We start from the raw sequence: 25,821 nt of genomic DNA on the forward strand, positions 1-25,821 counted from the left end.
CGCCCGGAGCCTGTGCCCCGCAACGGGAGAGGCCACGACAGTGAGAGGCCCGCGTACCGAAAAAAAAAAAAAAAAAAAAAAAAAGAGCTGTGGTACCCGAGTGCGAGGCTTCATGATTATTTTTCTAAACCCCACTTTTGAAAAAAATAAATGTCAATTCCCCACCTCCTTAACTGTGAGGGTCCCATGAGCTTCTGCACGCAAAGGACTTACAACAGTGGCCCGCACATAGGCCAGGAGCACTCTTTGCTCTCAACCCATCCCCTGCGACACAGATAAGGCGGCTGCCGCCTCCTGGCGGCCACGGCCGACTTCCGCCTCCCGCATCTAGCGCGGTTGCGGCGTCCACGTGGTCTCCTCTACGTCACATCCGGCCCTTGATATTCGGGGTTGTGGATCACGCGCGATGAAGTGCGTGTTTGTTACTGTAGGGACCACCAGCTTTGACGACCTTATTGCATGTGTATCGGCGCACGACAGTTTGCAAGTGAGTGGGGAAGGCGAGCGGGAGGCGAGCGGGAGGCGAGCGGGAGGCGGGCGGGCGGTGGCTGGGCTCCCCGCGCTGAGCTCGCCGCCGCCAGCCTGACCGCTAACCTCGGTAACCTTGCCTGACTGTTGCACTCGGGAAGAATCCCCGGCAGCTCAACCTCTGGTGCCGCTGCCTATCAGTCGGCTCCTCCCCGCGCCTGACTGGGCCCTCCTCCAGCTCCCCGGCTCCTTAGGGTCCTCCGCCTCCTCTTCCTGTTCCCCACAGCCTTGCCGGGCCGCTCCTCCCCGTCTTTACTCCGGCTCCTCCTTCCTCCCGGATTTTCTCCGCGCATTCTCCGCCTCCGCCTTTCTGTCCTCCGTCTTCGCCCCTCCTTCCAGCGGCTCCGCCTCTCCGAGCCGGGGCTCCGGCCCGCGCCCGTGCTTGTGCCCGCCTCGCTGGCCGCTCCTTGGGGCGGCGCGGTCGACGCGCTCCGTCGGGCTCTGCCCGGCCCTGCCCCGCCGCGCTCGGGCCGAGGCCGCCGTGCCTTACCTCCGGCTCAGGCACTCTCGCGGCCGGCGACCCTGCGCGGCGTCCCCCGAGCGCGCCCTCTCTTTAGGGCTCGTGGTTCGCTCAGCCCCAGCCTTGTGCTACGACGACGCTGTTCCTTGCTCTCCCTCCCTAGTTTGCGACGCCTTTTTCAGAGTCTTTGCGTTGGTCTCCTAGTTCTTGCTGGGCCATTTCTGTCACGACGGGATGAGCTGGGACGTTTAGATCTCTTAGGGCTAGTGAGGTGCCAAGTCGGGGCCCGGGACGGGGGGAAAAGGAGCCATTTGAAAAACTAACGGGCAGCAGTTCGACTATTCGGCAGCTCGTGCTCCGATTGGGTGGTTTGTTGTCGATATTACTGTTTTTACAGTACCCTGTTTAAAAGGCCCGCTTTTTCTTTTTTCCCGTTTCAGATAATCCAGAGCCTCGGTTACAACCGACTTGTCCTACAAATAGGTAGAGGAAAGGTGGTACCTGAACCATTCAGTACAGAGTCATTTATTCTGGATGTTTACAGATACAAGGATTCATTGAAAGAAGACCTTCAGAAAGCAGATCTTGTTATTAGTCACGCCGGTAAAGTGCCGTAGAACCGTCCGGTTTGGTTTTTGATAGACAACAAATAAGAACAGAAACTCGGACCTTTCTGATGTAAAATAAAATCACTAGGGTAACTCACCGGTAGCCCTTTTGAATAAAATACTGATTTCAATATAGCAGTCGGGAACATTATTGGAGAGAATTTATAATTCTGGGTGATAGAAAAATGGGAAATCAATCACTGAAGCCCAACTTTACAGTCAGAAACCCTAAACACAGGCAAAATAATTTATCCAGTGACGTATCAAGAGTTGTCAGTTGACGCAAGAGGGCAGAGATATGGGAACATATGTATATGTATAACTCACTTTGTTGTAAAGCAGAAACTAACACACCATTGTAAAACAGTTATACTCCAATAAAGATGTTAAAAAAAAAAAAAATTAAAAAAAAAAGAGTTGTCAGTTGGAATTAGTACTATCTGGGCTTAGGTCTGCAGGAATGTTCAGCCAGCTAATTGGTCGGATTGGTCATTGAGAATTTGGCTTTGGAAGATTTTTTACATTTCTATTAAGAGGTTAAGTAATTTGTTCAGTCAGTAAGCGGCAGACAGATAACAGTCTGGTGCTGGCATCGTCTACCCAAAAAGGATTTGTCTGCTCGCTTAGCAGTCTCCTCGCTCCCATTTAAACTATCTAAATGAGTTTGGAGTTAAAAGTTGAATTGACCCAAATATTGTATATATGCACGTTTGTGGAGATTTATCTTTGACTATTTTGACAAGCAGACTCATAAGGAGCGGTCAGAGTTTTCTTTTATTGGTGCTTGTCACTATTGAAGGCTTGCTTTTTTACTTGTGTTTGAATAGAAGTGCAGTATGGCTTCATGAACAGTATGTTGAAACTGAATCTTATTTGGATTCAAAGAATGTGTTTTTCAAGTCAGGTTTGTAACACTAGAGACCACTCATAACTATTTTTTGTCATTTTGGATGTATAATTAAAAGGCTTGATTTGTAGTGTTGCCAACTAAATTTTTCATCTTTTGAGTTCTAGTTATAAGGCCTGGTGAAGCACCGTAACTTTTTTTTAAACTGTGTTCACAAATTTGGTATATTTTCGTAGGTGCAGGAAGCTGTTTGGAGACTCTGGAAAAAAGAAAGCCACTCATAGTGGTTATAAATGAAAAGTTGATGAACAATCATCAGCTGGAATTGGCAAAGCAGCTACACAAAGACGGGCATCTCTTTTACTGTACCTGCAGGTATACTAGAGACTGATTATTTGACCTCTTGTCTTAATTCCTTCCTAGCTATTCTTACCCACCTGCCTAACCCACCTGTGTCTTTGATCTCTTGCCTTCTCCCACTTAGCAAACATTTTTGATTTTCTCACCTGTAAAACCTCATTTGTCTTCTACTTTGACTGTGATATCTGTGTTGTATTTCTTTCAGTGTCTGTGCTTATTTCATTGCATGTGAATATCTGAATGTGTGTGTGTGCACCTATCTGTGTGTGTTCATCTGGGTGTGCAGGTCTCTGAGAATACAAACTCTTGCGTTCATTATTTTTCATTATTCAAGGAAGGCATTTGCTTATTTTCAATTAAGGTTTTGCCTTCAGTAAATCCACTGGAATCCCTAAATTAAATTTACTCATTCATTCATTCAACTATACCTAATACATGGCAGGCATTGTTTTTGGTGCTGTGGATAACGGTGGTAAACATGACATAAAGTCCCTGCTTTCATGGTGCTTACGTTCTAGTGGTGGGAGATAGACAGTAAACAGTTCATAAATAAGCAGTCGAGATAATTTCATATGGTGAAATGTGTTATGAAGAAAATAGGGCAGGGTGATGTGATAGCTGGGGTGAAGACTAATTAGAATGATCAGGGAAGGCATAACTGGGTATATGACATTTGAGCTGAGACCTGAATAACCACGAAGAGCCAGTCATGTGAAGCTCTAGAGGCAGAAGGAACAGCAGCAATTGCAAGGCCCTAAGTTGGTAATGAGCTTGGAGTTTGGTGTGTTTGAGGAACAGAGTGTTAGTGTGGCAGGAGTACAGTAAGCAAGGGAGAGAATGTAGTATGAAGATGAAGCTGGGTGGGGATATTTCACAGAAGAGTTCTAATTTTATTCTATGTTTAATAAGAAGCCATGGGAGTATTTTAAGCAGAGGAATTGCTTTATGGTAAGGAGTATTATTTTCTAGAAGTATATTAGAATTCAGCAAGAACTGCTCAACATCACAATTGAAGGATGAAGAAAATTGCTGGTTTTCTATTAATTCTTCAGACACTAGAAGCTTGCCAAAGCGTCAGGTCAGTAATTCCTAATTGTTTGACTTTAAAAGCTATCCTAGTTTGATGTTTTAAAAAGAAAAGACCTCAGAAGTATTACAAAATGCATATTTCTTATGTTATAATAAATTGAAATTAATTTGAAAATAAACCTTAGAAAAAACTGGTTAGAACATAAGCTTTTCTTTTAATTTTACTGCTTCTGTGTCTTAGGCACTCAGTAAATACTTGTTCATTCATTATTTAATGGGCACATACTGTGTGCCAGGCATTATTCTAGGCACTTGGCATCATCAGTGAACAAAAACAAAGTTTCCTATGCTCATTGAGAGGAGACAAATTCATTGATTGTTCTAGGAGCAATGGTTGGTGTCCTAATCCCTATAATGATGGAGGAGAGGGAGTGTCTGGGTGGCTTTGTAATATAGAAGCCATTCTTAAAATATTGTGAGTCAGGGGAGAAGCTAGATAATCAAAATTATGTGGGCTTCAGATAATGGGCATATCTGTCCTTAGGTAGTTGAGATTGTTAGGGGTTAATACCATTTTTGAAGAGGAATCAATGTTCATCTTCCTTGGTTTATGCAAGGCAATTTTTCCAGACACTTTTGATGAGTATTTTCATTCTAAACATTAAATCAGCTTCGATTTTTATGTTAGTACATTAAAAAGGGGAAAGCACTGATTTCATAGACACATCCTGACTCTCTACTCAGGCTGAAAAAGGAGCTGTACAAATCTCCAATTTATTAATTTTTTTCAGGTTTAGAATTCTTTTTTTCTTGTATTAATTTCAAGAAAGTCACACACGTGGATGCCATAAGGAGAATCAGTAATTGGTTGTATTTTTATTTTAGGTATATCAGTTATTTGCCCCAAATGTAGGCTGGATGATTGTCTGTTCTAATTTAAGTGGCTGGTTTAATTAAATTTCTGAAGTAATAGTTTTATGTTGTGGGTCTGAACCTTATTTCCAACGTGCATGGCGATTGTATGCTGCTTAGTTATATATGGATTTATGGTGGTAAATTACTAGCAAAAATTATTTCACAATCTTCATGCATGGTCTAGTAGTCTCCCCAGCTTATTGTTCCTGTCTTGCAGCTGTTACTTTTGGTTTCATTTATTCTGTTTTCATAAATTGAGTTTGCTTCAAGTTATATCTGCCCAGTCCTGAGAAGTGTTCCAAAGCCATGTGACCACATCTTTCATGAAGTAACATTTCTGAAATATTTCAGTTGATGTAAAAGATAAAATGTTGAATTGCTATTGACATGTAGTGCTCTTTGTATTATTATTATTGTATATACCTATAATATTAAAATACATTGAAATTCACATATACAGTTTGAGAACCATCACAATATTCTTGGAAGTTAGATTCAGTCATCAAGTGGGCAGCATTGAACTATGGAATTTTCTCCCATATTACCTAATATTTTTCTTCTTTTGTTTTAGCACGCTTCCCGGGCTGTTACAGTCAATGGACTTTTCAACACTGAAATGTTTTCCTCCTGGCCAGCCAGAAAAATTTTCTGCATTTTTGGATAAAGTTGTTGGATTACAAAAATAAACACTAAACCCTCAACGCTTTAAAAACACCCCTCAAATTCAACTTATGGAATGTGGTTAAATCAAATTAAATATGGAGTATATATTTATAGAATAATATAAATTAATAAGTCTCCTACATCTGTAGAATGTATAAAAAATTTTATGGTGTGAATGTTAGCATTTGGGTCCAAATTCTAATTGCAATTTCAAAAATTTATTAGATTTTTCCCTAATCTTCATGTTTTAGTAAAAGAAATATGTAGTGAGCATTCACACGTTTTATTCTAGAATCCCAAATGGATTTGGAATCATGAAAAAAATGAATTAAATATGAAAACTTTGACAAAAACCTCAAATGTAGTTAATTTGATATTAGAATAAAAAATGAAACCGTAACAAACTTGTAAAAAAAATTTGAGTCAGAATCTTTAGCTTCATAATCCAAGGAACCAAATTAAAAAAAAAAAACAACCAACAAAAGTGATGGATTGTGTTCTGTGAAATAAAAAGCTCAATGATTACATTAAAAAGATTAACTATCAAGTCAGTGGATCTGTTGTACTTCAAGAAACTACTGTTATCCTGAAGAATAGAGTGGAGTGGATGTGTTCACTGTTTTCCTGTAAAATATGAATAGAAAGTGACAAAAATAATCTTGCCCAGTGTCAAAGCTTTACTGGTTTAAGAAGAGTAAATTAAAAAGCACTTGTGCCAATAGGACTTGCTGTTATTTTTTAAGGACCCCCCCCCCCACAGTGGTATTGAAACATTTACTGTAGCATCATAGAGGAATTTATGCCCTTGTAAAATTAGTTTTACAAATGAATAAATGATCTGATGTGTGTAATGGCCTAAATATATGGTTTTAAAATTCACATAACTCAAAATAGATACTTTATGAAATTCTGATTATGGTAAGTGGTTTCAAGACCTATAAACTAGATTATCCATAAGTATTGATAATTTTCTGGTAGAAAGTTTAGATATACTTCATCCATAAGAATAGAACATTCACTATAAAGATTCATTTTTGATTGTATTATCCCAAAATTTTGAATATTCTAAACATTTTACTTGGGACACATTATATAATGTCTCTGTAGATTTATTTTCCTGATTGTGTTTTACTTAGGCTAATATTAAAATAAATTCTTACTAATGGTAGAAAGTGGTGGCTGAGAAGTACTCCGGGTAGCAGGAGGATACCAACTTGGATTAAATTTTGCTGAGAATAATCTAAAAAGTGAGTAATCTACACAGTTGAGAATTCACAGCACCATAATCATAATTGTATATTAATGTTAATCTAATGCTGTAGGAAAGGTCCTATTCAAATCCATAGAGAGAATTTCACTTTTCTGGCCTCTCTTTTAAATGTTTCTCTAGTTTGAGAAAAAAATGTGGCTTAAAATTTATGTTGATCACTCAGCCTTTAATTATCTTATGTCATGAAGGATTAACCATAGAGAGTCAGAAACAAATGAAAGGGTCTACTCAAACATTAGACAACTAAAGAGCAACATAGGGCCCCAAATCCTCTGCTTCTTTCCCACAAGAGCACATAACCCAGATTCCATTATTTCATTTAGCAGAGGCTTAAGCCAGTGGTGTCAATTGTGTGTAGTGACATCTCTTGGCTATACCTTTGTAAAATTTTATATCAGTTGTGGGGTTTAAAAATCGAAGGATATCTTAGAACCATCTTGATTTGGCAGGGATCCTCAAGATCATGTAGTCCAATCCCTTCATTTCACAGATGAAGAAGAAGGCCAGAGGTTACAACTTGTCTAAAATAACAGCCTTTGGCAGAGCTGCCACTAGAAGCAACTTTTTTTTTTTTTTTTTTTTCTGTACGCGGGCTTGTCGCCGCTCTGCGGCATGTGGGATCCTTCCGGACCAGGGCACGAACCCGTGTCCCCTGCATCGGCAGGCGGACTCTAAACCACTGCGCCACCATGGAAGCCCTAGAAGCAACTTCTTGACTCCCAGTCCTGTGCTCTTTCTAGCATACCATGATATATGTTGTAAGCTTTTTGTTTCTTTATATTTGTTTGCCTAGTATTTACTTTAGTTAATTTAATCCCTTCCAAGGGAGATTTTCTTCATTTCTAGAAGTTTAATTACTTTAGTAGGAATTTCACAGTTCACTAAATTGGGTTTGCCTTTGGTGTATTGCAACCTTAGCTGGGACTTAGAAACCGGTGATTCCTGAGTTTTTGGAATCTAGCAAAATGCCACGGTATAGCATTGATACTAGATTGAACAAATAAAGACTTTAAGACAAAGAATTGTAGATTTTTGGAGTTGGTAGAGAATTTTAAAAATACCTAGTGCAAACCATTCATTTTACAGATGAGGAAAGAGGCCAGGATAAATTAATTGCCCAATTAGAAGGGTATTTCTAATTGGTCCTTAAGAAAAAATTCATGGTAATCAAAATTCTATTTGAAATATTTACCCAATAAAATTTGTTTTGTTTCATTACCTGACAGGGCTTCAGATTTTTGAAATCAATGTGTAAGTGCAATGCAGTTTATGTAGCCATTTTCTGTTGAGAGGTATTTAGATATCCAGGGATGAGGAAGTGAAAGAGAAAGTTTAGTATTTTGAGAAATTCACATCATTGGTAGGTGCAGAGGTGGACAGGTAATAGGAAGTTGATTGATGTTGGAGCAGGGGAAAAGTGATGTGAAGTTATAGTATGCTTGGGAAGTAAGGATTTTAGATGACTACGTGCTTATAATTTGGAAGGAAAGAGTAAGGATTTGGTGTTAGGTAAGATAGTACAACTGATGAACTTGATGCAGGGTTCTGTAACATTGAAAAGTAGTCATCTCAAAGTATTATCAAGTGATTCTAGACACCAAGAACCTGTATTAGAGCACTGCTTTGTATGCTTTTAAAGCCAAATCATGTGGACACAAAGGACAATATAAAAATGTATACCACTTTGATAATTTGAGGAAATTTTCCAAGACTAAGGATGTCAGGAATGACTAACAGTAATATAGATATTTTACTTGGTCCTTTATTATAGTATAAGCACTTAATCCCTGTGATTTATTAAAAATAGGAAATTATCAGAGATGACCAAAAATCTTCATGTGGTCTGAGAAATGGGATGTATGGCCAGATTACTTGAAATTGTTTTTTTGGGAAAAATTTGGATGCCGTGGTCCTGATAGCTATGTGGTAATCAATTTTCTGCTGAACAGTTAGTACCATATTTTTATGGGGGAGTGGGGAATGAAAAATAACAGTAACAGTTAACAGCCGTTGCCTGCTTAGTATGTATCACTACTGTTTGAAACATTTTACACAAATGAACTCATTTAATCTTTACAATGTAACTCTATGAAATAGTTACTGTTGTTGCATTTTGCAAATGAGGAATCTGAGCTCAGAGCATAATGTGAAAAAGGAATTATGCTACTTAAGTATCCAAAAGATGGTCTGGGAATTGTAACTGGAACACTGAATTCCAGTATATTTCCATCATTTATGGGGACAGGAGGACTGTATATTTGAAATCAGGGGACTATTCCAAAAAATTTAGATTGTGTGGTAGCCATGGGTATGTAACCTGTTTCAGTTTTTACATTGCTATTTAAAAGCATACTGATCGCTACTCATAAAATCCATGTGGAGAAACTCCCAGTCGGTTACCTGTTTGCAACTTACTTACCAGCTCTTGTCTTCTCTGTAAATGTTTCTGTTTGGGGCTCTATTTTTGGTCCTCCTTGTTTGTTTTTTCTTGGCATTTTCATCACTCCCAGGGTTTCTACTATTGACTCCCCTATCTATCCCCCAACTGTGATTTGAGCTTCTGCATGGTATTTCCAGTTGCTTATAGGTCATGTCACTCTGTTAATTCTCTTAAGCACCCTAAACTTGATATGCCCCAAACTAAAATCATATTTCTCCTTTTCATTCTTCTGAGATCCTTATCTCTGTTAATGGTGTCACCATTTAGTCAGTCTTCCAGGCTTTAACTCTTACATTTCCAACCCTTTATATATGATTGGTCACCGGGTACTCTCAGCTTTACTTCCTGAATGTCTCAAGCCCATTTATTTGTTCTCTTAGTTTTTTTTTTTTAAACATAAATGCATGATAAGAATCTACTTTTTGTATCAGCAGGACTCAAGACTTGATCCCTGCTCTGGAGGAACTCAAGTATAGTTGAGGAGGAACTATATATTCATGCGTCCTCTGCCTGAAAAACAGTTGGCTATCCATAAATGATAAATGCACTTCTGTAACTTAGTATTCTTTTCTCATCTTGATTAGGTATTGGGTCTAGGAAACATTGTCATCTTGCACACATTCATTTCCTACTCTCTGACTTGACTTCAAAATATCTAGTATGTCTCTTGTTCAGGAGAAAGATGTGTCCATTGCATTATATGGTGAAGTTTGTAGAATCAAGCATTTATAGGAATGGCATCTAAAACATAGTAGTGCTGATCTTATGTAATGTTCTAATGGTATTTAAGGGTCTGTCAATGAATGGTACCTGTTGGGGATTTTCGGACAAACATGGTGTTAAAAATCAGAGGTTTATAAACAGCAGTAGCTATAGTGTTTTCCAGTAAAAGATTACATGGAGAAAGGTTTAGGATAACCACCAAATCACACTTAACTCCTGGTTAAATGGTTAATTCTTTACATGAATATTCTAGCACAATCTTGTATAGTTCTTTGAATTCTTATGATTTTTGTCGGTGGCTAGATAAAAGGTGAGCAAAACAATCTAGCTTCAAACGGGAAAGTAAAATACATGTTTCTTGACGTTGATACTGATTCTTTTTTATTTTTTTATTTTTATTTTTTGAAGAGAGGCTAATTTATTTTTTATTGTTTTTATAAATTTATTTTATTTTATTTATTTTTGGCTGCGTTGGGTCTTCGTTGCTGCACGCGGGCTTTCTCTAGTTGCGGCGAGCGGGGGCCACTCTTTGTTGTGGTGCGCGGCTTCTCACTGTGGTGGCTTCTCTTGCTGTGGCGCACAGGCTCTAGGCACACAGGCTTCAGTAGTTGTGGCTCGCAGGCTCTAGAGCGCTGGCTCAGCAGTTGTGGTGCATGGGCTTAGTTGCCCCACGGCATGTGGGATCTTCCCGGACCAGGGCTCTAACCCGTGTCCCCTGCATTGGCAGGCAGATTCTTAACCACTGCGCCACCAGGGAAGCCCGAGGCTGATTCTTAAAAAATATTTTGAGGGGTTTTTATACCATCATGTCTCATCTGTTTTAGTATATCACTTCTAGATCCTTATTGTCTTTATGAATTTTTACTGTATCCTGGCTGAAATTATTTATTATGATTGACACTCTGTCATGAATTTTTCTTTTTTTATGTCCTCCGGGCTCTAACCCGTGTCCCCTGCATTGGCAGGCAGATTCTTAACCACTGCGCCACCAGGGAAGCCCGAAGCTGATTCTTAAAAAATATTTTGAGGGGTTTTTATACCATCATGTCTCATCTGTTTTAGTATATCACTTCTAGATCCTTATTGTCTTTATGAATTTTTACTGTATCCTGGCTGAAATTATTTATTATGATTGACACTCTGTCATGAATTTTTCTTTTTTTATGTCCTCCCCGTGTGCCCTGCGGTGGAAGCGCGGAGTCTTAACCACTGGACCGCCAGGGAATTCCAATGTCATCATTTTATTTTGATGGCTACAGTCCTGCCTTCTAAGGCAGTAGTTCTTAAGCTTTCGGGGGGTCATGAAACCCTTCAAAATACTTAAAACTATTGCTTCTCTCTCTACTCACACATATACATATTTTGCTATGAATTTCAGGGAATTTACAGGTACCTTGAGGCCGCCCCAGATTAAGAATCCCTAGACGGAAGCCAACTTCAGTAATTCCTTGGTCATTGTTCATTAATATTTGATGGTAACTATTAGACTCCTTTATAATTAAACCCTCTGATTTAAATACATTTAAATTTAGTAATTTCCAGTCTTTATAATATAACACAAATTATAAATTTTTCTCTTCGTTTAAAACATGCCAAACAACACATTTTGACACTAACCTTAATACTTTAACTCAGTATCTATAACCCATAATGTCTTGTGTAGTGCTGTTTGTAATTGATAAAAGGAACTAAATGAAAATTATTTTCGTTTGTAGTAATTATTTTAGGATATATTACATTGGGCTATCTGGTAAAGCAATACAGTGTTGTAATTTACTCATTTACTGTTAAGTGTGCTTCTAAAGTTTTTGCTGAACTGATAGTCACTGTTAGAATGATGTCTGTGAGAGGCCATATATTGCATCTTTGTTACTGTTCATTTCCCCTTTTGTCCAGAACATAGTGGTTGTTTTTCCACTACTGTATGAAGTGGGTGGATAATACACTCCCCAAATTTAGGAGTGAAAACCATTCCTAAATTTTCAGCCTAAGTAATTTTCTGGATTTCAGTTTTTCCATTTGTGAATTAGTAAAACTAGCTTTCCTCGTAGGTGATTTCTGAGACAAAAACAATTGTGTGGCATGTTTGAAAATAAAAAAAATGTTGAAATAAGACATTTTCTCTTGGTTAGAGTTTTCGTTTTAAGAAGTAGGAATAGGCTTAGAGATATTTTCCTAGAATTCACAGTATGTAGTCCTAAATGATACAGAAAGCAAAATCTTCATTGAATTTCATATTTAAATTCATATTCAGTCTCTAGTTGGGGTTGTAGTTAGAGAATTGAAGTTTACTTAGAGGTTTAAGTGCATGAGTCTTTTCAGTGCATCAAAACAAAGAAAAAAATGTTCTGGTCTTTATTCTCCCCTTCTTCAGTCCCCTGTCTGTCTGTAGACTGATTGGACACTGCAAGTAGCTTAAAAAAAAACAACAGAAAGCAACCTTCAGTATTTCTGTGTCAATATGATATATTTTTAAAGAGTACTGTTTTCCTTTTTTTCTAATCTGTATTAGAATGCTTCAGGTGGAAGTAGGGAAGAGAGGGAAATGAAAGCAATTGGCTCTTGGTAATGTTTCTTCTGTTTTGCATATCTGAGCAAGGATAACTGCTCTGGGAAGTCAGTTCTTTTTCTTTATTGTCTCCTTCCTAAAACTTGAGGAGGTTGAATAGGGCTGTATTGGCCAAATTTTGTTTTGGAACCATTGTATTTCTTTTCCTCATTAACCTTGCTTTGCTAATTCTGTTTAAATGTTCACCATGAAAGGAAGTGACAGGTTCTAGTTTCAGAGTGCTGTTAAAACATGTTTTTAAAAAAGACAGTTTACCATTATATTTTTCAGTAATGAAAGACCTTAAAAAGGTTCTGTAGAGTTGCAGAGCAATTCCCCCCATTGCCCCCATGTTATTTGGTACTAAAAATAGTTAAATGATTTAGTATTAAGTTTTTAAAAAAATACTAATTGCCTTTTCAGCAGGTTGTTACAAGTCATTATATACATGTATCTATTATTGTTAACTTTTTTAGCTTTGTTGAGATATAATTGACATGTAACATTGTTTAACTTGTGTAACATAATGATTTGATGTATGTATATAGTGAAAAATGGTTACCACAATAAGTTAACATCCATCACCACATATAGTTATAAATTTTGTTATCTTTAAAAACCTAGGTCTGTTTATTTCATTTGATAAGGTAAGATTTATCATTCATTTTTATGTGGGCCATTCAGCCTCACAATTTGCCAGGATGATATGTTAATCCCCCTATAAGCTATTTTTATGGTTAATGTTGATCACAAATTTGATCATGTAAAGGGAGGGCAAATCTGTTACCCACCATTGAATCACAGAGAACCACAGTTCCTTAGACCTGAAAGAGAGCTTAGAGGTCATACAGCCCATCTCCTTTATTTTACAGATAAGGAAACTGATGCAGAGATTAAAGTGGCATAACAAAGTTCATAATATTCTTTTCATGGTACCATATTGTCTTTCAGAAATTAAAATAATAACTCAGAAGCATCATTTTTATACATTTACAATTATACATTTGCAACTATACCATATATGTCACAGACAATGTATGCTTTTAAAAAAAAATTCCTGGCATATACCTCATTTAATTGGTTGAAACATGAAGGAGTGTTATCTTAGAATTAAAACTATCAGTATTTATATGTTGTACTTCAAAGAATTTCCCTACTTCATCAGTGAAAGAAGAAATAGGCAATTCCAGTTAAAACAACAAATCGCATTTTCAAGTTGAATTAGAGTATGAAAAGTAGTTGTAAAATTAAAGCACATCAATTTTATGACAGGTCAAATGATAATTATTTTAAGTTATTTTTATTTTCTTCCATTTGTTTTATTTTAATCTGTACCCACAGTACAGTGCTTAAAAGGTCTTTAAGGCAATTATTTTTCTTCCCATTATTTTCAAGAATTTAGGTGAAATTGTTCTGGTTCTTACCATTTATTTTTTCTTTTTGTGACCAAAGGATAATTTCTTAGTGAACCACTTTATTTGGCAGGTAGCAGTTAACAGCAGTCAATACTTAAACACTTATGTGCTACGCACTTGACATGCAGTATCTTATGTAATTATTCCAACAACCTTAGATTTAGATCACAGAAAAATTCCTGGAGTAACATTTCTCAAACTTTGAAAATTTGAAAGCAGTAGCTGTAGCACATTAAAAACCATTAGTAACTTGAATGCTAACGTTACCTGTTTAACTTTGACTTGGCTTTTTCCTAAACCATTTTTCCCTCTTATGGGAAAGACCAGGTCAAAGTTAAGCAGGTAACTTTAGCATTCCTTGATGCCTTTAATATTGCTAATGGGCATATGAACCTCAAAGACAGGATTATAGTAGGTGGCCTTGAAACTCTCTTTTTAGGAATACTTAATAACTTGTGGAACACCTTGTTCTAGAGCACTGGTTCCCAAAGTGTGGTCCTGGGCTAGCAGCATCAGCATCGCCTGAGAACTTGTTAGAAATGCAAATTCTTGGGACACACCCCAGACCTGGCTGAATCAGAATTTCTGGGCATGGGGCAATCTTTTTTTAAGCCCTTCACTTAAGAACCACTGTTCTAGAGGTTTGCAGGATTGGAGTAGTTTGCTGTGGAAAAATAGCCAGTTTGGATTTCAATGCAACAGATATTTCAAAGGACAGTATTAAATACTATGAAATTGCTTTCTATTATATAAATACAGGATGAATTCTAGTATTGTCCCACAGGTCTTTTTTAAAAAGTCCTATTGTACTAATTTGGGGAACATGACTTGTACTTAACCATCTCTGAGTCCTTGTTCATATCTTTTCTTCTTTAGTATGCAATTCCTCTTTATAATAATTATGCAAGAATCAGGAGACAATATATAGTTCTAGTCCTAGTACTATTGCCAATTGGATGTGAAAACTTGGGCAAGTCTTATAATTATTTGAAACCCATTTCTTCATCTGTAAAATAAGAGGTCCCTTTTAGCTGTAACATTCTGCTTATCATTTATTTTCCCAGTTTATTATGCCAGTCTGTTTCTTGCTCACTTTATTGAATTTTTAATTTATTATTTCTTTTTTAAATTAATTAATTAATTAATTATCTTTGGCCGTGTTGGGTCTTCATTTCTGTTTGAGGGCTTTCTCTAGTTGTGGCAAGCGGGGGCTACTCTTCATCGCGGTGCACGGGCCTCACTATCGTGGCCTCTCTTGTTGGCGGAGCACAGGCTCCAGACGCGCAGGCTCAGTAGTTGTGGCTTATGGGCCTAGTTGGTCCGCGGCATGTGGGATCGTCCCAGACCAGGACTCGAACCCATGTCCCCTGCATTAGCAGGCAGATTCTCAACCACTGCACCACCAGGGAAGTCCATGTTTTATTATTTCTTAATACATGTAAATATATAAAATTTGAACTAGTTCTGCAAAGCTTATAACAAGAAACAGCAGTTCTATGTCCCATTCCTCCCCATCTCTAATCGTGCTTCCCGTAGGTAACCATATTACATTATTTTATATGTTTTATAAGTGATATTTTCAAACTTGTTTTTTAAATTTAAATATCATCTGTAGACTTCCTCCTGTGGAAGAGAGGCTTTATCTCCCTCCTCCCTTTCTTCCACAGTGGGAAGTCTATAGGTGATACTTAAATTTAAAAAACAAAAACAAATTTAGTTTATCAGTTATGGTGAGATCTGTTTTCAGTGTTGACATTATTATGATTCTTTGAGTCCAGTATTCACATATGAGCCATGTAGTAAGTGTTGATTGATTGCATTTCTATAAAACTGTTTACCTCATTTCTGTTTTTTCATTTGGTCAGTTTTCTATAGAACTATTCCCAAACTCTCCAACAGAGGTGCCCATCTTTCCTAGTATGTTTAAATATGCTAGGTTATCTATGACTTTTATTATTATTTATTTTTTACTATGTCGGTGCTGGAGTTCTCTTTTCTTTTACCTGAACTGGTTGTTCTCTATCTAGTCCTGCTTAAAAGTCTGTCCTCCTGGGATTTCCCCTTTATCCTTATCTTAAAAATTCCTTTTGCTTCTCTCGTGTTGATTCTTCTGTTTCCAGGATTCTGTGTGCCCCACCCCTTTTTGTGGTTTAACTTCTTTATTTTGGTTTCAGATATCCTCCACTAGCTTTCTGACAGTAAGGCGCATTTTTTTTAATCTTTCAAGTTTGAAAATGCCTTCTTCTACTCTTCCATCTGATTGATAGCTTGGTATAGAGTTCAGGGTTGGAAATAATTTCCCCTCAAATATTGAACTTCATTGTTTTCTAGCTTCTCGTTCTTCTGTTGAGAAGTTTATTGCTATTCATATGTGTGATCTTTTGTATAAGACCCGTTTTTCCTCTCAGAAAGCTTTAGAATGTTACATGCATTGCAGATCATCTTTTTTGCTTTCATTGTTCTGGCTACTTCATGGACCTTTTCAATCTAAATATAGACAGTCATATCCTGCAGTGCTAGAATTTTCCTTACATCATCATCATCATCATTATTTCTTCTTCTCCGCTTTCTTCATCTCACTTTGGGACTCCTGTTAGTTAGATATTGGCTTTCCTGAATTGATCCTCTAATTTTCTTTTTTTTTCTCTCCAACCTTGTCTGTTTTGTGAGCTCCTCAACTGTAAATTCTATTCCTTCTACTATTTTTGTTTTATTTATTTCTAAATTTAAATACAGCAAAATTAGCGTTTTTCATGTACAGTTCTATAAATTTTGAAAAATGCATAATTGTGTAACCACCACTACAATCAAGATGCAGAACTCTTCCACCACACCCATAAATCTGCTCCTGTCATCCCTTTGTAGTCAACCCTTTCCTACAGTGCTCACTACTGGCAGCAACCAATCTGTTTTTCCTTCCTATAGTTTTGTCTTTTCCAGTATGTCATATAAATGCACTCATACAATATGTAGCCTTTTGAATCTCTCCTTTTGTTTAGCACAATGCATCTGTGATTCACACATGTTCTTGTATATATCCATAATTCATTATTTTTTATTGTTGAGTATTCTGTTGTATGGATGTACCACAGTTTGTCCATTCACCAGTTGAAGGATGTTTGGATTGTTTCCAGTTTGGGAGGAATCATGATTATGAATAAAGCTGCTATAAATATTCATGTACAGGTTTTTGTGTGAACTTAAGTTTTCATTTCTCTTGGATATTTACCCAGAAGTGGGGTTGCTGTGTCATATGGCAATTCTGTTTTATTTTATAAGAATCTGCTGGGGCTTCCCTGGTGGCGCAGTGGTTGAGAGCCCACCTGCCGATGCAGGGGACGTGGGTTCGTGCCCCGGTCCGGGAGGATCCCACATGCTGCGGAGCGGCTGGGCCCGTGAGCCGTGGCCTCTGGGCCTGCACGTCCGGAGCCTGTGCTCCGCAACGGGAGAGGCCACAACAGTGAGAGGCCCGCGTACCACAAAAAAAAAAAAAAAAGAATCTGTTAAACTATTTTTTCAGAGTGGCTGTACTATTTTATATTCCTACCAGCAACATACGAGAGTTTCAGTTGCTCTGCATCTTTGTCAACACTTGGTATTGTCATTTAAAAAAAATTTATTTTAGTCATTCTAAGATGTATGTAGTAGTATCTCATTAAAGATATACAAGTGGCCAATAGGCACATGAAGAGATGCTCAACATTATTAGCCATCAGGGGAATGCAAAACAAAACCACAACAAGATACCACTTCATACCCACATAGGATGGCTATAATCTAAGAGATGGACAGTAAGTGTTGATAGGATGTGAATTGGGAACCCTCATACACTACTGATGAGAATGAAAATAGTGCAGCTGCTGTGGAAAGTGGTGACAGTTCCTCAAATGGTTAAACATAGAGTTACCATATGATCCAGCAACTCCATTCCTGGGTATTACCCAAGAGAATAGAAATGTCCAAACAAAAACTTGGACATGAATGTTTATAACAGCCTTAGTCGTGATAGTCAAAAAGTGGAAACAACCCAAATGTCTGTCAACTGATGAATGGATAAATAAAATCTGCCTTAACTATACAAAGGACTGAAATACTGATACATAGGTGCTCCTTGAAAACATCATGCTAAGTGAAAGAAGTCAGTTACACAGGACTGTATATTGTATTCCATTTATTTGAAGTGTGCACAATAGGCAAATATGTAGAGACAGAAAGTAAATTGGTGGTTGCATGGAGTTCATGGGGATAGGAGGATTGGAGGATGATGGTTGTGGGATGTGGGGTTTCATTTTGGGGTAATGTAAAATTGTGATAGATGTACAACTGTAAATATACTAAAAAACCATTGAAATGCACCTTTTAAGTGAGTGAATTGTATGGTATGTGAACTATGCTATAAAGCTATTAAAAAATCACCAGTTTTAAGTGTACAGTTCAATAATTCTTAGTGATTATGCAAAGTTGTGCAAACATCACCACAAAAGAGTTTTATAACATTTTTATCCATCAAAAAGATCCTGTGTGCCTGTTTGCATTTAGTACCTATTCCCATCTCAACCCTAGGCAACCACTAACCTGCTTTCTTTCTCTGTAGATTTGTCTTTTTGGTATATTTCATATAGATGGAATCATATCTTTTGGAATCATGCCCCTTTTGCATCTGGCTGCTTTTACTTAGGATCCAGTTTCTCCACGTCCTTGCTAACACTTGTTATTGTCTGTACTATTTATCATAGCCACCCTAGTAGGTGTGTAGTGATGTCTCATTGTGGTTTTAATTTGCATTTTCCTAATGACGTTAAACACCTTCTTACGTGCTTATTAGGTGTTCCTATGTCTTTGGTGAAATGTGTAGTCACATCTTTGCCCATTTTTAAATTGTATTGTTGTTTTCTTATTGTTGACTTTTGAGTTCTTTTATATATTTTTGATACAAAGTTTTTTTGTCGGATATGTATCTTCCAGTCTGTGGCTTGTGTTTTCACTCTCCTAATAGTGTCATTTGCAGAGCAAAAGTTCTTAATTTTGATAAAGTCCAATTAATCAATGTTTCTTTTATTATATCATATCTAAGTTCTCTTTTCCCAGCTCAAGGTCTTGAAGATTTTCTCCTATGCTTTCATCTAAAAGTTTTGAAGTTTTGTTCTACATTTAGGTCTTTGATCCATTTTGAGTTAATTATTGTAGATGTGAGGTATAGGTTGAGGATCATTGTTCTTATTTTGCATATGGATGTCAAGTGTTCCAGCAGCATTTGATAAAAACACTATCTTTTCTCTATTGAGCTGCTCTTGCACCTTTGTCAAAAATCAATTGACTGAATTTGTATGGGTCTCTTTCTGTGTGTTTTCTTTGTGTGTTTACTTTCCTTTTCCTCTCTCTTTGTCTTCCTGCCTCTAATTTTTCTTCTCTTTGTTTCCTCCTCTTTCTTCTATTTTCTGATTCTCTCTCCCTCTCCCAGTTTTCCCTTCTTCTATTCCCTTTTTCAAAATGAAGTGTATGGGTTAATATTGATTGAAGCTTTATATACCATATTTTAAGTATAAATAGCAATAAATATGAAGAATTTATATTTTTCTCTACAAGTGAAAAATACCAAAAATGAATTAACTTTTTCACTATAATTCAGTCTTTCTCAGTGAATTTATGGTCTTAAAGAAAGATGGTGATCCCTCTTTCCAAACCATGTTTCAGAACTTTTGCACCAGTGTTTTGGTTTCTTTGAAAAAGAAATTAGTCAAGGTAATTTCAAATTGGCATGCTAAAGAAAGTCAAGATTTTATTTTTTCTACCATGCTTTTATTTCATTCCTAAATTGTAAAATTGATTATTGACGCTTTTCCTGTTGGAGGCAGTCATGATTACTACTGGAGCCACAGATACCAGAAAAACAATTCTGAAAGCAGCTTAATTTTGCAACTTCTCCAAAGCCAGCTTTATATCTATTTATTTCTTTTTTTAAACTAAGGTCATTAACATGATTACTTTTTTTAACATCTTTATTGGAGTATAACTGTTTTACAATGGTGTGTTAGTTTCTGCTTTACAACAAAGTGAATCAGTTACACATATACATATGTTCCCATATCTCTTCCCTCTTGCGTCTCCCTCCCTCCCACTTTATTTCTTAAAACACTTAGAAAAAGTAAGGACGGAATTGGATTTTGGCATTTAAATAACACTTGACAGTGGAATCAAGTAATACAAGTGACCAGTGCTATTTTTGAACCTTACAAAAGTACAGTTGTATTTACTTTGGTTTTCTCAGAATTAAGAGCAGTTTTTCCAGAAAAGTGCCCTAAACATTGAAACATGCCTCTCATGTCCAACACCTCTAGTGTGGTGCCACAGCATTTTAAATGTAGCCTTTTAGCAAGTTTGTGGGTAAGATATTTCTTCCATTAAGCTTCATTTTAAATTTTCATTGTTTGCATTGTCAGAGAAACAAACTTTTTGCAATTTCTCTTTCTGTTGATGTTGTACTGTAGTTTGGAGACATTAGTCAAGAATTGTATCAGTGTTTTCTAGCATAATAATGGATTTAATTTCTGTGGTCTTAGCAGAGGGTTATTATTATTTAGGAGAACTAAATGAGATTACTTAAACATCATACCTGAAATATCCAGATAACTGCTTTGGCACTTTGCTTGAACTGTGACCTCTGCCCTTTTAGATCAAGGGGGTCCCCCTCTCCCCCCCCATTTTCTTTGTTTCTTAAGATAGTCTTAACACAAAAGCTTACTTAGTTAATTATGTTCAGATTTTTTTTTCCTCTCATCTACATGAAACTATGAAGGGAGCAGGGAACTTGGGCAGAGACTGGTTGAAAATTCGGGCAGAGATCTTAAAGCAATGTAATGTGGGCTGGGCTGCATCATACACACCTGAGCCTTATTGCAGTCCCTTTGCAAGCTTGTGCAGCAGTTGCCTTGAGTTAAGCTGCAGACTCGGCTTCCTTTTGGTCCCAAAGCTTAGCTGCTTGTGCATACTTCTCTCAACCTTGGGCTGGTTGGGTTAATCCCACCCTTCCCCAACAAGGTAGCTCTGCAAGTTCCTTCTCCCTCCCACGTCTCCTTCTCAAGTCAAGTTCTCTATTCCTAGGAGCATCGGTTCTTCCTCTTCTTTTCACAGGGTCCCGACTTATCCTGGGCAAGCCAGCCCTTTGCTTCTCCTGCTCCTGAGAAGTGCCAAGATTCTGCAGCGCTGACTCCAACTGCCTTCTCATGCCTAGACTTTGGGCTGCTTTCTGGATACCTGCATAAGCAAGCCCTGTCACTGCTATCCATTCCTACCTGCACCCTGCTTTTTCCTTCTTGCCACACCTGTGTTACTTTCTCCGCCCCCCCCCCCAACTCCACCCCCTGTGCACAATGCATAAAGGATGGAAAAAGTACTGCGGCCAGAAGTCTCTGAATGAGGCATCAATGGATGAATATTTAGGCAGCTTAGGGCTGTTTCGAAAGCTGACTGCCAAGGATGCCACTTGCCTCTTTCGGGCTATTTCGGAGCAGGTAAAAAGAAAACCGATATATCTTCTCTATGCTGAGTTTTTGGAGTTTGAGACTTGGCACAGTACTGTAGCTAGAAGACCTGTAGCCCACCAAAGCAAAACAAAACAAAGATTTCGTTTTCTCTATTTAAAACATCAGGGTCTCTCTACTTATTAGCTTGGTGCGTGCCTTTGCTGATTAGTTCAAATATATTGCTGTGCCTTTGCTATCTTCTCTGTTTTCTAAATGCCACTTTGGAATGTAAGAGATAAAGTAATGGGGTTAAAGAAGACTTTGAAATGTATCTTGATCCTTTATAAGCAGCACCTTCTTCCTCTAAATTTTATGCCTAAGGAAAAATTTATAGGTTGTGCCCATAAGTAGTAGAAAGGGGGGAGGGGATGACAGAATCATACCTCTTCCATATCGCTGAAGATGACAAAAACAGATTTTAGTAAGATAAGGACTTAATTTCCCAATTTCCTACATATGTTCTGAATAAGGGGAGGACTTGAGTGTCCAGTTCATAATCTTAACTTAGAAGCTTCTGTTTCAAATAACTGCTGAGAGTGAGCTGGTCTTTCTCTTCTTTTTAGTTGTTTTGCAGCCAGGTCCATCACTTGGAAATCAGGAAGGCTTGTGTCTCATATATGAGAGAAAATCAACAAACTTTTGAGTCTGTAAGTAGAATACATACCCAAGGGAGAGTTGTTCGTAGAATATGTAGCAGGTAGGAAATGAATTTTGAGCACCTACGTATGAATATTATATCCCGCAATCTCCTCTCCATAGCAAATATTTAATTTTTAGTTGGCTTCCTTCCTCCTAGCTAGCATGCTTCTGGATGTCCTCCCAGAATTAGATTGTTTTGTACTTTAATTAAAAATTAAGAAAGTTAATCATTATCCTTCCCACTATTTATTCCCCCCACACCCAAAAAGTCACATTGTGACTGTGTTATCGATATCACAGTTTTCTTAAACAAGTAATTAGTTAACGAGGGGTTTGGCTATGTTAATATTTTTAAATGTGTATTTTTAAATTTGTATAAACGGGAACCCCTTGTGTTCTTTCTTAATTCTATGTACAATGATCGTCAGCCAGTCAACTTGAAGAATCTTGTAAAACTTAACTCTAAGGAAACAAATTATTCCTGAACATGACTTTTCATGTGACAAACTGGTAATTGGAGCTCTGCCACTAATGATTGACTTTAAAACAACTTTTAGAAGACATCTTCGTATACGTTGAAGTATTTGAATTCTTGTTAACAAAATAAGGTTTTATCAAGGTCTGATTTGAAGTGTGCCCTTTCCTGTGGCTGTTGTTTTTTTTGTTGTTTGTTTTGTTTTGTTTTTGTTTAAACATTCCTAGCCCTTCCAGTACTATTTGTTTTTCTGACTATATTATGGGTATTTGCCTGCTGTTCGAGGTTTACTCTTAATTTTCTCAACAGGTTTCTGTGAATTTTAAAACTATATGAAGCCTTCTTGATTTTAAAGCTTATTACCTTGAAGTTAATTAGCAGTCACCACACCTGGGGAAAGGATTATTCGTGAAATTACTTCAAATGCAAGACCATGGTGTAAAGCGGTGCAGCTCAAGTATTTTTGTGCATACAAATCACCTGGGGATCTTGTTAAAAAAACAATTCTGATTCACTAGATGTGAGCTGGGGCCCAAGATTTCGGCAGTTAAATTCCTGAGTGATGCTTGCTGTTGTTCAAGGACCACATTTTGAGTAACAAAGATGTCTGTAAAATTTTTAAACCACATGGATGAATCTCAGATTAATTATGCAGAGTGAAAGAAGCCAGACCTCGCAAAAAAAGTACATACAGTATGATTTCCTTTATATAAAACTCTAGAAAATACAAGCCAATCTGTAGTGACAGAAAGCAGATCAGTGGTTGCTTGGGGGTTAGTGAAGTTATAGAGGGGCACAAGGAAACTTATGGGGGTGATGGATATATTCACTATCACGACTGTCATGATGGTTTCATGGGTGCATACGTAAGTCAACTTATTTGTGCCATTTAAATATGTGTGGTTATTGTGTGTCAGTTATGCCTCAAAACTGTTTAAAAAGGGAACTGAGAAAAACATGATTTTTTAAGTCTAGTGATATACATGCATGGAACTAAATGTATATTATATTTCCTTAGTTTAATTTTTATTGAGGTATATTTTGCATATCATAAAATTCACCATTTTAAGTTTAGTGTTTTAAGTTTTGGCAATAATATAGTCATGCAACTGCCACTGCAGTCAAGATACAAAATACTTCCATCACCCAAAAAATTCCCTTGTTGCCTGTGCTTTTTTTGAAACTAGTGAAATTCCTTTTAAAGTTCCTCGGTTTAACTTTGTAAATGCATGTCTGCTGTCAAATTTCAGATCCTTATAATTATTGTGCTTGCTTGATTTATGAAAATTGTCGTTACTTAAGTTGGCATTTCAAAAGAAACCCCAAAGGCATACTGTTTGATGAAATGCACTGGTATGTGGATAAGGCAGGACCAATTCCTAAGATAGTTTTATAGTCCAGCTTTTCTCCACTCAACTTTTGTGTATGTACAAATCTTCTTGAGGTGCTGTGCAAAGTAGTCATTTAATACCATAATTGTTCAGCTGAACAAAAATCATTGGAGGATAATATTGCAGAATATAATCAGATTTCAGTAATGCTATGTATTTGGTTAAGTCAAGTTTGTTTTATTTTTGAAGTATGTGGAGGGATCTTTTGAGAAATACCTGGAACGGTTGGGAGATCCCAAGGTAAGATCAAATATGGGGGTTTAATCTTTTCAGAGTATTTGGAATAGTAGCCTAAATATCATTCAGCTGTGTCACTTTAGCTAGGCCCAGTCTATTTTCTTAAGTAGCCAGCTGTGTTGAATCAAATAATTCTTGCAAAAGTTTAGAGGCTGGGAATTGACCTGTTGTTTTGTGTTGAATATTGAAAATAGTGTGTTAACAATTTTATCATCTATAGACTAGTGAAAGAGTATACACTACTTGGGAACAGGACTAACCCAAGCCTTTTCACTTTAATGGGGGAGGGGGGTGGCAATGAATGTTACTAGGAGGTCATTATTATTTTTTTTATTAAACAATTCCCCTGATTTGTAGTTATCCTTCTTTTATGTGGGAGTAAGATTCATAAACATATTTAATTGAAAATAATTTTATGTGATTAAATTAATTCCATAGTTCTGGACTTAACACATTTACTAAATACCCTGCTAACTTCGTATTCTTACACTAATCACATTTTTATTGTGTCTTTTAAATCTCCCATATTCCTGTCCTTGTTACTTAATAGCTAACTAAGAAGATCTTTAGGTCCAGTTTTTTCTCAGAATAAGTTTATGTTAATAAGTATCACAGTATCCCAAGCCTCAAAGCAAGTTATAGTGTGTTGTACAAATTATTCACCTAAAACAGTACTAAGCATCTAAAAAAACAATTGTTGAACTTGCAAAAACTTTTACCTCCTAGATACAGAATGCTTTTAAAAACTTTATGCACTGTTTATGTTTAGGAAAGCGCTGGCCATCTGGAAATAAGAGCTCTTTCTCTAATTTATAAGTAAGTTGGATCTCTTTTTTTTTTGAGAGAGAAAGCGTGTGTGTGTGTGTGTGTAAGGTTTTTAATAAAGTCCCTTTAGGATTGGGAATATTTGAGATTTGATGTATTGATAGTCAAATGAAGTGGTCTAAGCAAAGTCAATGGTGTAATTTTGGGGTGGAGAACTTCTACATTTGTGTCCGTTTGAATGGAAGAATAAAGTGCTTTCAGAGCTGCTAGAACCATTCCTGTAGAAAATCAGAATACTTACCTTAGAATTTTTGTGTATTTAACTTTGTGCATTTGTGCATGTGTGCTCAATGGGGCAATATCACTTCCAAGAGGGTAGAAATTGTTTCCTGAGGACAACAAATATTAGATATTACATTGGTTTATGATCCTTCAAAGGGTCACAGTATGAAAACAGATATACAGTATATCTGTAGTATTAAAATTTTATACAGAAATTAAGAAAAGTTTTTTTTTTTTTTTTTTTTTTTTTTTTTTTGTGCGGTACGCGGGCCTCTCACCGTTGTGGCCTCTCCCGTTGCGGAGCACAGGCTCCGGACGCACAGGCTCAGCGGCCATGGCTCACGGGCCCAGCCGCTCCGTGGCATGTGGGATCTTCCCGGACTGGGGCATGAGCCCGTGTCCCCTGCATTGGCAGGCGGACCCTCAACCACTGCGCCACCAGGGAAGCCCCAAGAAAAGTATTTTTTTAAAAGGCTCTTTAGGGAGGCAGTAATGGTGGAAAATTTTGAAAAACACTGCGCTATTGCTTTGGAAGTTCTGTTTTGATCTTTAAAACTGCAAAAGTGGCATTTCTGAAAGCTGTAGGTTATATAATGTGGGTTAGAGGCTAGTGGGAATCTTGTTCATTTAAGGAGTTGGATCTGTATAAGACTCCTTCACAGTTCTTAGGATGGTGAGATGGCATATACCTTGATAGAATCGG

At 37.3% G+C, this 25,821-nt stretch overlaps 1 protein-coding gene across 1 annotated transcript in view; it reads left to right on the plus strand.

Annotated features, from left to right (window-relative positions):
* Positions 1 to 349: 349 nt before the first annotated feature.
* Positions 350 to 25,821, plus strand: part of ALG13 (ALG13 UDP-N-acetylglucosaminyltransferase subunit) — a 75,844-nt gene continuing 50,372 nt past the window's right edge. The window contains 9 exon segments of the mRNA XM_055081705.1: positions 350 to 487; positions 1,429 to 1,591; positions 2,680 to 2,818; positions 20,938 to 20,971; positions 20,974 to 21,126; positions 21,129 to 21,317; positions 21,893 to 21,976; positions 24,024 to 24,074; positions 24,841 to 24,887. Coding sequence (XP_054937680.1) covers positions 407 to 487; positions 1,429 to 1,591; positions 2,680 to 2,818; positions 20,938 to 20,971; positions 20,974 to 21,126; positions 21,129 to 21,317; positions 21,893 to 21,976; positions 24,024 to 24,074; positions 24,841 to 24,887 — 941 coding nt within the window. The 5' untranslated portion in view covers positions 350 to 406.

This window comes from Physeter macrocephalus, chromosome 21, assembly GCF_002837175.3.
Source record: "Physeter macrocephalus isolate SW-GA chromosome 21, ASM283717v5, whole genome shotgun sequence".
In the NCBI taxonomy this organism is placed as follows: Eukaryota; Metazoa; Chordata; class Mammalia; order Artiodactyla; family Physeteridae; genus Physeter; species Physeter macrocephalus.